This window comes from Trachymyrmex cornetzi, unplaced genomic scaffold (assembly GCF_001594075.2).
Source record: "Trachymyrmex cornetzi isolate Tcor2-1 unplaced genomic scaffold, Tcor1.1 scaffold74, whole genome shotgun sequence".
Classification (NCBI taxonomy): Eukaryota; Metazoa; Arthropoda; class Insecta; order Hymenoptera; family Formicidae; genus Trachymyrmex; species Trachymyrmex cornetzi.
Window position 1 is genome coordinate 390,804 of NW_017300070.1, and position 10,865 is coordinate 401,668.

At 30.6% G+C, this 10,865-nt stretch overlaps 3 protein-coding genes across 3 annotated transcripts; 2 read left to right on the top strand and 1 right to left on the bottom strand.

Annotated features, from left to right (window-relative positions):
- The first annotated feature begins 261 nt into the window (after nt 1-261).
- Nucleotides 262-7,347, top strand: Spt3 (Transcription initiation protein Spt3). Its single transcript, XM_018518127.1, has 9 exons — nt 262-417; nt 493-608; nt 1,290-1,538; nt 1,613-1,694; nt 3,525-3,755; nt 4,392-4,709; nt 4,794-4,981; nt 5,053-5,209; nt 7,280-7,347. The coding sequence occupies exons 1-8, from the start codon at nt 381-383 to the stop codon at nt 5,188-5,190; spliced, it is 1,359 nt and encodes a 452-aa protein (XP_018373629.1). The 5' UTR covers nt 262-380; the 3' UTR covers nt 5,191-5,209; nt 7,280-7,347.
- On the bottom strand, nt 5,424-9,023 carry LOC108767970 (WD repeat-containing protein 91). The gene is made up of 8 exons (XM_018518124.1): nt 8,721-9,023; nt 8,186-8,450; nt 7,991-8,106; nt 7,439-7,626; nt 7,053-7,368; nt 6,841-6,962; nt 6,100-6,754; nt 5,424-5,942 (listed from the first exon to the last, which is right to left on the bottom strand). The coding sequence occupies exons 1-8, from the start codon at nt 8,838-8,840 to the stop codon at nt 5,793-5,795; spliced, it is 1,932 nt and encodes a 643-aa protein (XP_018373626.1). The 5' UTR covers nt 8,841-9,023; the 3' UTR covers nt 5,424-5,792.
- Nucleotides 9,024-9,879: 856 nt separating this feature from the next.
- LOC108767940 (uncharacterized) lies at nt 9,880-10,642 on the top strand. The gene is made up of 5 exons (XM_018518083.1): nt 9,880-10,056; nt 10,123-10,194; nt 10,244-10,293; nt 10,336-10,409; nt 10,560-10,642. The coding sequence occupies exons 1-5, from the start codon at nt 9,880-9,882 to the stop codon at nt 10,640-10,642; spliced, it is 456 nt and encodes a 151-aa protein (XP_018373585.1).
- The last annotated feature ends 223 nt before the right edge of the window (nt 10,643-10,865 follow it).

Sequence of the window (10,865 nt, forward strand, 5' to 3'; positions counted from 1 at the left end):
CCTTTCTTTCTGAAATGTTCGAAACCGTTATTTTTCCCGCATTTCTAACGTCACGTAATCATGACGCTCACGGTGCCTCACCTTTCATCTAGGGGCACTCTTCACTGATTACACCATAAATTACCCTAGGCCATTGATGCCATCTGAAAATCTGAAATATGTCCACATGTGGTTAACCTAACTTTATAAAAAAAAATTAATTTAATATTTCGAATAAGAAATTTTTATTTGTATATATATATATATCTCGGATTTCTAGATTTTTGTATGTCGTATATTAATTTTGTATGTCGTATTGATACAACAATTTTACACGAGAAATTAATGTTTTTTATTGATAAATTAGAGATTACCGAAGTACATCAAAGAATACCGAAATAATGACTGAACAGGAAGAACTTGTCATCTGCGTGCCCGGTAATTATTTATCGATTTTTAGCAATGTTGATTTGCTTCGCAAATATTAAATTAATTTTGCAATATTTTTTCAAGGCCAAAGATTATGTGTAGCTGATAAGAGTAATGTAGCTGGTGCAGGGACATACGAGCAGCAGGGTTACATCTATTCGAAACTCGCTGGCATTGTAAAATTAGTGATAGACGACAAAGTAAAAATCTTCTTTGTTTGTATTTAACTCTTCTGAGCTGACTTCAAAATCTAACAATTACATTGGATCTATTGGCCGGTATTCATAGTCGATTTTTATTTCAAGACCCTCTTAAGTAATGTCTTAAGACGCTAATGGCCTTCTAATTGGTTCATAACTTAAGACCGTACTTAAGACAGTATTGAATATAAGATTTGACTATGAATGACATTTTAAAACTATACTTAAGACAGTTTCAAATATAAGAACTGGTTATGAATACTGGCCGAAGAATATAATTGAATAAGATCAAACCCACTGTAAAATCCAAAAGAATATAATTGAATAGGTCCAATAAACACATGTTAGCACTCTGGAGGGTTAATGTATTAGAATAGATATCTCTAAGATAGAGATATCTCTAACATATTAGAATAGATTTCTCTACCTTAATTTTTCATTTTCTGATTAACTTATAATACTTAACCAAATATAAAAATTCTATTTTTCTAACTATGGGTAATTACTAAACTGATGGTTTTGTAATGAGTAACTTTTAATACCACTTCTGTGAAACCATCAGTTTAGTGATTAATTATACTTAGAAAAACACAATTTTTATATCAAGTTAAGCAAAGTTAAATTTAAACCATACGTTAATCAGATAATGAAAAATCAGGCCTAAATCTTATATTATTATAGACTCGTACAGTGGAAGTACACGGTATAACAGAACAAAGCATCGTTCCTGCACCAGGAGACATTGTGACGGCCATGATCACTGTAGTGAATCAAAGATTTTGTAAATGCAGTATCAAGTGTGTAGGTGACATAGTCTTAACGAGACCTTACAGAGGAATATTGAGAAAAGAGGATGTTCGAGCAATTGACAAAGACAAACTAGAAATGTACAAGTGCTATCGACCTGGAGACATTATTCTCGCGAGAGTTGTATCCTTTGGCTTCACTTTAAAACTAAACGTTTCAAGGATTAAATCTATAATTTTTCTTATACCTCTTGATAGATGCCAATGACAGAAATACACACTTATCAATTGAGTACCGCAGAAAATGAGCTAGGAGTAGTTATAGCTCACAGCGACGAAGGTATAAAATCACTATATATTCCCTTTGTTGGTTTATTTTAACTTGTTATTTTACAGGTGTAACTATGGTACCAATCAGCTGGACACAAATGCAATGTCCAAAATCTTTAAGTAAGGAATTCCGTAAAGTTGCTAAAGTTGTACCAGAACACATCGCGGCAGAACAAATTGAATTATAAATTACGAGTAATCAACTTTTCGACTGTATAATATATTTTAGATATTTAGATAATATAAATTTTTATGTATAAAAGGTTTATATAAGTGAACATAATTTTTATATATTGCTATTAAAGATCAATGATTTGGAGCAGCAAATAAAAACGTTCCCAAATATTTGAATTAAAATCTTTTTTTTTTTATTTGATTCACCATACACAACCTTGGCCATAAAATCTAATTTTATTTATTACATTGCTATTAACATAATCCTGGTGAAATTCTTTGTCTTATAATTTCAGAACTTTTATATAAAGCTCTGTCACAAATTGATGTAAACGTTCTATCTAGAGCTAACAAAAAATAAATTAAAAAACAATTTTATTGAAAAATATTTTTATAACAATTTTAATATTTTATTTAGTCCTCTTTTGATTTTATTGCCTTTTTTTATTGATTTTTTTTTTCAAAAAACTTAATAAATTGAGATTGCTTTGTACTTGTCACGGATGAAAATATTAAAAATTTTTTTATATATATCTTTTCCCCACCTCTTCTGTTGATTGGCATTCCATGACAGTGGGTGGCAGCACTGTCAGTATTTTAATGTAAATATTTATTGTGTTAATGAATGCCTGTTTATAGTGTTTATTTTCGTTCAAACATTTTATATTACATTGTCATTTGATGAAATAGTGACACAAATAAGCAAAAATGGCAGAAGCATCATTTTTTAAACCGTCAGATACTGAATCACTGAATTACACTCAGGGTAAGCATTCATTGCAATTTATGAGGTTATGTATTCGATCTATATGTGTATATACAATAGAAATATACAGATAAAAATCTTATTTATAATATTCTATACTGTAATTGTTATCTTCGAAACTCATTAGCGCAAATAGTTATGCCAAATAAATATAACGTTGACAATTTAATTGCAAATAAATATGGCAGTCTATGAGCTCAATATTATTAAATTGCTTATTAATTTAATTTGTACTCTTGTTAGAATTGCGTTTCAAAACTGAAAATTAAATTCGACATGCAGTTTGCAGAATTGAATATAAGTTTACATCGAATTATTTAAGCACCGAAAATCCAGCTTGACCATTCAAGGCTTTCATTTCCTAGTTGTGTATTCATATTACGATTTTAAAAGATATTTTAATAAATTCAACATTATTGGCTAATTTTATCTATTGCATTGTTGTTTGCATAGCCTGGTGAAAATTTTGTTTTAAATTCTTCATATAATTTTTCAGAATTTTTTAGAGTTTCTGTATAGTTCAATAAGTTTTAAAAAATTTTCAAATCTTTTGTACAAATTAGAACATTTTTCAGAAACATTCTGCTAAGAGTGTTCATCTTTTCTAGAATTTTTCATAAATATGAATTCTGAAATACATTATAAGATTTCTAAGATACAACATTCTATAATTTCTGAAGATTTATAAAAAAATCTAAAAATATTTAAAATTTTTTCCCAGAAATCTTCATAACTTTAAAGATATGACAAATTCTTAAAAATCTTATGATATAAAAATTTTTTTCTTCAGGATATTACATTGATATTGACAAATAATTTCATATTAAATAAGTTATTAAGTAAGATTAATCATGCTTTACACAAAGTAAATGTTAAACGAAGTTTGAATGGTTTGTATAGAAATTCGGCAGATGATGCATGGGTTTGGTGATAGCAGCGAACCATTGTTCGAATCTGCAAAGATCATAGAGGATGTTGTGTTACAACAAATGAAAATAATTGTCAAAAGAGCTTGTGAAATAGCAGACAGACGAGCTGGTTCGAAAAAAAGTAATATTATTAATGGAGAGGACCTTCTCTTTTTATTGCGTAAAGATAAGATCAAGCTTCAACGCATTGTGAAATATCTTGGTAAGTTAACAGCAAAATTTTTGAATTATAAGGTCTATTTTTTATTACTGCACTAAAAACTTTCAATTTCACTTTTGCCAAATTTTAAATATACAAAATTTATCTGAAATAACTCCCACTAATCATACAGTGCTATTCCTAATAAAAAACTGAGTCGGAAAGATCCTCTACCATTTTGTAATTTTCACAATAATTAAAGAGATATTAATTTCGAAAGATTGCCGAATAAAATTGATGTATATTACAATTTTAAGATATCCTTCAGTGTTCTTTATGAAATATCTTGAAGATGTTTCTTAAAGAACTCTTAAAGATATCTTAAAGTTGTCTTATACATCGATTTTAGACATTTTGCTCATTGGATGACTAAAGAAAAATATTGCAAAAATTGCAAAATGGTAGAGGACTTTTTGACTCAGTTTTATTAGGAATAGCACTGTATGATTCATGAACGTTATTTCAGATATACCATGTATATATCTATTTCATTTTAATTACATTTTAATTACAAGTGTATTTTATATATATATATATATATATTTCTTTTTAAGTGCAAGTGTACATTAGTTCAGTCATAAGAACGGACTTATATATATACCATTATTCCTTACTTAGAATCAAATTTTTGTCTTTTAGAACTCAAAGAATTAGGATGCTCGGTTCAAAAACTTATGACGGCGAACGATGTGCCGCAAAATGTCACGGATCCTGAACAATTGGATGGTACCAAGAAAAAAGTGCCATTTCAAAGTTTTCTAGAACAGATTGACAACACAGGTGAACTTCTGGAAAATTCATCCTCGGTAGATGATGTCAAACGACGTAGATGCATTCGTGCAGACATCGCGTCGAAGTCCATGGACGAGGTGAATTACATGAGATTCAGCAAGTCACGTCGTGTATCTTTTGCGAACAAAAATCGTCACAAATTCAGCGATTGGATTTGCGCAGATGGTACTATCTACTCTCGATTGGAATAAAAAATGTACACAACCTACATTTTATCATATTTTAAATACTCTATTTATTTAATTATAGGTGATGTTACTGTATCAAAGCAAGCATACACAATCTTATCTTACCTTGCATACGAAACAGTTGCTCAAATTGTTGATCTCGCATTCCTAATCCGGCAAGATCAGGGTAAAATGCACGGCGATGCCATAGATCGGCAACGACTCAATTACATTAATCCATTTACATACAAGCCGCGCTATCATAGCAAGGTACATATTGTAATTATTAAAAAATTGATCTAACATAGAATAACATAATATATGTATATTGTTCTCTATAGAATTTCGTAATGAAACCGTTAACTCCTTCGGAAATAACTGAAGCCCTGAGAAGGTACTGGTCTCCACAGCTAGATATGACAGGTCCATTTAATAGATGGTCTATGAGAAGACCATACTTGAAACTCCTTTCATGTTAAATGTAAAGATTTGAAAAAGGTAAGAAGCTCAATATAACTTAACATGTGCAACGCTAAAATTGACTCGTATTTATTGACATCTTGATCTCTTGTACATGTTTTATTTTCCTAAATTCTAACTTTACACACGAGACAATATTGTTCTTTTTTATCGCTTTCTTTTTATTATATTATAAAAACGAGTAAAATTATCATATGTAATAATAATTATACAGATATTTATGATTCTCCTTAAAATAATTACAATTCTCTGTACATTTTGTATTTGGTATGTATATTATAGTCCCTGATTGCTTTTTAAACGATAAAAGACTATTATATTATATTATTACTTGTGATTACTGCCAGAGTGATACATTGTACTTTTCGTAAAATATTCGAATCTTTTCTTTACACAAATTACCCACGTTTTGGCGATACAATGTAATATCTTAAAACCTAATGTGATGTACTTATTCTACATCACATACTCGTATATTCTATCTAGTCACTTGCGAGTTTAACACAGTGAATAAAATATTATCTACAAGATCTTTAATTAATATCATCAGAATTGCCTATTTGTTTTACGAATTTACACAAATGCTAATTTTATTTCTATATCATGGTGAGAGTAGTGTTGATACTCGTGCTTTCCCTTCTGCACCCCCGGTTATACAAGTTCCAGATTGATTGGCAGTCGACCAGTCGCAGCATAGAGTACCTTTGTGTCCGCCTAGCTCTAAAATCTTTCCTTGCGCGCCTGGTGGCATCTGACGAAACAGGAAGGTCGGTTGAATATATAATATTTAAAAAATATAATACAGAATAATATATCAGAATACAAAAAAATATAACAAAATAAGTTTTTAAATATTATATAATCAACTGATATTAAGCATGTATGCGTATAAAATATCTTGCACATACCTTGTATATATTTCCTCCAGTTTGTGTGCAGAGTAACATATAATTGCCAGTCTGATCAAAAGTAAATAATTTTCCATGAACGGGGTTCTTCTCGATTTTAATTTTGGTCTCCCACAAGATCTTCCCAAAGTGATTCAAGCTCCTTTGACATAGTTTACCGTCCTCACTTTGCGCACATATATTCGTAAAATCATTAATTAATTCTATATCAATTATTGGGCTAGAGTGGCAGTTGAGATTGTCTATTATCTCGTTTCGCCTCAGATCATGTATGAGTATATTGCCATTGGACAATCCCGTGATAAGTAATTGGCCATTATGATTAAAAGCGGAACATAAAGCAGTGACATTCTGCTCCAGCGGCAAAGTTCGTTCAAGCTTCTTCGTTTTTATATCGTACAACAACAATTTACCCTCATTGCCATCCGATACAGAGCAAACAAAGGTAGATTCCGTCGGATTGCAGATTAAAGTAACGATCCGCGAATTCTCGTGCTGGATATCCCAGAGCGTTTTACAGTCTCGCGTGTCATGCAATTGGATTAAACCATTATTGTCGCCATGCAGGAAATAACGTTCATTTTTCGATATCCAGTCCAGCGAGGTGATTGCTTTGTTAGAATTTGCCGTAGAGGAAGAGAACGTAGTAACAGTCCTAATACAAATAGATAATAATATAGATAGTAAGAATTACAATGTTACATTGATAGACAAAGTCATATGTATAAACGTATTTCTTACTTTGGTGAAGGAATCGGCGTCCATACTTTAATGACACCATCGGCGTCGCCCGTTGCGACGTACGATCCACTCGCATTACTTTTGCATTGAATTATAGAGGTTTTGTGTTCTGTGTACTCCTCCTGTAAACGTCGTGCATATTGCATAAAGGTGATTAATGTAATAAATAGTAGAAATAGTGAAAATTTCCCAAGATTAGTATGTTCTTTAACCTGACTTAAAAGAATATAACTGGAGTCTATTTTTTCCTTAGTTTTTCTTTCGATAGCAGTGTCTATAGAAGAGTCTCTTTTCCTAGAACTATTTAATCTTGAATCACAGCTGATGCTCCTCTTAGCGACCGCCTCGGACTTACTGATCGAATTCACCCGTCCTTTCGTATTTGGCCGTTTAGTCGAGACCATCTCAGATTCCGCATTTTTTTTTACGTTTGTTGCAGGCTTTCTACTCAAGATTGGACTGGACCCACCGCCAATATTTCTTATGAGATTCCTCAGTGTCTTTGGATTTTCCAGTAACGGCGACTCTCTATTATTTATGAATATCATTAATTATATTTATATTATAGAACCTTTTTTATGAAATACAGCGAACATACTGAGCAATAATGTAAAAATCATCCATAAGGGGAGGTTGTTGAGGTGCCGGACCTGGATTTACATCCCATACACTTTCTATTTTAACAGAATCACTCAATCGTTGTCTCAATGTTTCATTCTCCTCTTGCAATCGTTTTAATTTATTTGTGTCTTCGTCAATTGTGAGTAATGTTGGCTGGGGCATACACTAAGATAACAGTATATTAAATTTTTCATCATTCGTATTATATAGCATATCTTTTATTTTATTTTATTGCAACACGAAAGGTCTATTTTCTGTAGCTTAACTGGTACACTTTTGGAACTTAAAGTGAAATAAATATATATTTGGTATTTGACGAAAGGGAGAAAGAAAATCCTAGTGCAATCTAGTGCACAAATAAAAAACAAACCTATTATGTAATTAAATGCGTTAAAAATTTCTTATAGGTATATTCAATCGCATAATGCACTTCTTCTGTTTTCTATTATTTAAATCTGTCTTTTATTACTTATATGAAGAAACTGATTTTTCCTTTGTAATGTGATGTGGAAGTGCTTTTTTTACTTACTTGAAAGATTGTTGCTAAAAAATTATGTAAGGATACCAACATAGTATCGTGCCACTGCTTACTAAAATGGACCGAGTAAATTGGATTGTCTTCAGGATTTTTGATAAAGGGGAAAGCTGCAATATTACAAAGCATACAAGTTAATCTTCTAAATCTGAAGTATTATAAATCCATAAATGAATATGAGAGGCATACCAAACCATTCCTTCCATTCTGAATGACCCTGTAGCTCTGGTGTCATTTTGGTGAAAAATTCCTGTATTTTGTCTTGCTTGCCATTCACAGCTGCGTTTACCAAGTACATCTTTAATACAGAATTCTCCAACTTTCTAATCGCAGGCGTAAAATGGCTTTCCAATCGGCAAAACATTTTAGTATCAAAATGTCCCCATAATTCTCTCAGCGACGTCAGATCATAGGTATATATGTATTGCATTAATTGATCGATTATTTTATCTACCTGCTCAATCAAACATTGTCGAATATTAAGCTATCTTCCTGATATCAATATACAATTTTTTATTAATACTATCTGTAGTTCGTACACAAATATTTCAGTACATATGTAACACTTTGAATAAAGAACATGATAAATATATAACAGCAGAATAAAGCAAACAGATAAAAATAAACAGTTGCACAATTATCCCGACGCATTTATCTTGTTCTTATTGTAAGGCCTATTCTTATTTGGTTGGATGCTTTGTTATTTTGCTGTAATCATTCTCACCCTAAATCCCTTTTCCTTTTCTGCTTTCAGATCATTATCAAAGGCCTTTAAGGTCTGACTAAAACCCCTGAAGAGCAAGTATTCTTTTACCAATTCATCCACATATTGCACGTGAGACATTTTCCCTCCAATTTCTTTGAAATGTTATTTGTTCGATACAGCTTGACAGCTGTATACTGTCATCCTTCAGCCATCTTGGTTCTCCACTGAACTACTACACCATACTACTACAGTCTACACTGGACGCACAAGAAACATGAAGCATTTCGCTTGGATGTAGGATTGCCAACAGAAAGTCTTACAATAGAAAGGTATGTGAGAGTTTATATCGACCAATTTCTCGAGCCATCGAACAATCGAAAGAATCTATTTAAAAAGAAATTATGTTTATAGAGAAATTAATTATTGTAAAAAAAGTATAAAAACATTTTAATATCATTTCATATTAGAAATTAAAACATTTTAATAAAGACTAGGAAGGAAAAAAATTAATTATTTTTAAAAAACATGAAGTACTTTGTCGGTAAAAAAGAAGTTAATTAAAAAACAAGAATAAAATGTCATAAAATTAATAAGCTGCATTTGGAGAAAAATGAACTATTTTATGAAAATATAAAGTATATGATATTATTTGAAAAAAAAGCTTTGCTAAAAATGAAAAGAAAGAATTAAACGTTATAAAAATTATAAAATTATTATATTTAAAATAACATTACTTATTTTAAAAAGATATACAGCATCTGTTCTGAAAAGTTTAATTAGAAACAAAAAAAAAGAAATGTCATAAAAATTATATTATAAATATTTGGCGAGAAATTAATTAATTTAAAAAAGTATTATCTTTAGAAAAAGAGAAGCTTGACTAAATACAAACAAAATAGAGAAATGTCATAAAGATGATGAATTAATAAATAATAAAAAAAATTTTTAATAATAAGGAAAGACAATTGAGAGCACCACCGTAGTTGTTAATAACTTAAACAAGTTTGATAATATTTTTTAGTATATTTACTCTGTGAAATAACTGTGTTACAATCCTTCTTTTTATTCTCAATATTCTTGATTGAATGTTTTAGCTTTCGGGTAAATTAACTAATTAGATAAAATTACCAGAGCACTTTTGATAAATTTAAGTGATTATGCATTACAACATTGTCAAATGTCCTATTTTGGAAACTTCCAAGACTTTGTAATGTCCTTTACCAATTACCTATCCATACAGTGCCTTGTGCAAGGCAACATAACGAAAGACCATACGATCAATGTTATACAATCATTCATCACACAAATTATTTGTCGTCCCTTGAGTAATACGAAACAATTTATTAGAGTCGCTGTGAGAGATACCCCCGAGACAAATCTATTTATTATAAATTGAAAAATATTAACCACACATATAAACTCTGTAGTGACAAATTATTATCAAGTTGGTGTTGCTACAATTGAATTATCGGTATTAATCGAATTGATACTCGTAAGTATTTAATAACATTGTTTTATACCTTTAAATACATGTTCGTGAGATTTTCAAAAACGAAGTTAACAGAAACTGGAGTAAGATCAAAGCGGCAATGTATGTATGACAGATATAAATATCAATAAGCTATTTTGTAAGGTACATAATCTATAAATGTAATTTTAAAAAATTGATTGTTCATGTGGAAGGAATTCCGAAGGAAATTGCAATCAGTAAGCAGATAACTTTTCTGATCGAACTTTGATTAATGTCTAAATATTCCTTTTTGTATTTATGACATCAGTCTTGCCTTCCATTTCTTTCTTGTCAGATTAAGTTAAAATTGCTAATACAATTAAAATTTCAAGAATTTATTGGTATAGATGCAGAGTTTCGTAAAAAAAACATGTGTTCTTTTTCGGAGTATGTAATCGACCGATTTCCAACACAAATGGACATATTATAAACATCAATGATCTCCTCACGAATTATATATATAGACAACTAATTTTTTTGTCTATATGTTCATTCACGTTGGAAACATAACTCGAGCATAAACTCCAAAAAAGAGTACATATTTTTTTCCGAGAGGAGCTATATACGAGCGTTCGAAAACATTTTTCAGTTCTGCCTGGGATCGAACCCGGGATCTCTGGCATAGCAGTCTCGTGCGCTGCCTGTTACGCCAT

What these genes read in the sequence shown, in the direction of transcription:
- Spt3 (XM_018518127.1), top strand. Translation starts at nt 381, where the DNA reads ATGACTGAACAGGAAGAACTTGTCATCTGCGTGCCCG. An exon ending in ACTTGTCATCTGCGTGCCCG is followed by an intron (nt 418 to 492) that starts GTAATTATTTAT and finishes TATTTTTTCAAG; the next exon opens with GCCAAAGATTATGTGTAGCT. An exon ending in TATAGCTCACAGCGACGAAG is followed by an intron (nt 1,695 to 3,524) that starts GTATAAAATCAC and finishes TGGTTTGTATAG; the next exon opens with AAATTCGGCAGATGATGCAT.
- LOC108767970 (XM_018518124.1), bottom strand. Translation starts at nt 8,840, where the DNA reads ATGTCTCACGTGCAATATGTGGATGAATTGGTAAAAGAATACTTGCTC. An exon ending in AGAATGGAAGGAATGGTTTG is followed by an intron (nt 8,107 to 8,185) that starts GTATGCCTCTCA and finishes GTAATATTGCAG; the next exon opens with CTTTCCCCTTTATCAAAAAT. An exon ending in TTTTAGCAACAATCTTTCAA is followed by an intron (nt 7,627 to 7,990) that starts GTAAGTAAAAAA and finishes CTGTTATCTTAG; the next exon opens with TGTATGCCCCAGCCAACATT.
- LOC108767940 (XM_018518083.1), top strand. Translation starts at nt 9,880, where the DNA reads ATGTCCTATTTTGGAAACTTCCAAGACTTTGTAATGTCCTTTACCAAT. An exon ending in TATTAATCGAATTGATACTC is followed by an intron (nt 10,195 to 10,243) that starts GTAAGTATTTAA and finishes CATGTTCGTGAG; the next exon opens with ATTTTCAAAAACGAAGTTAA. An exon ending in AGTAAGATCAAAGCGGCAAT is followed by an intron (nt 10,294 to 10,335) that starts GTATGTATGACA and finishes CTATTTTGTAAG; the next exon opens with GTACATAATCTATAAATGTA.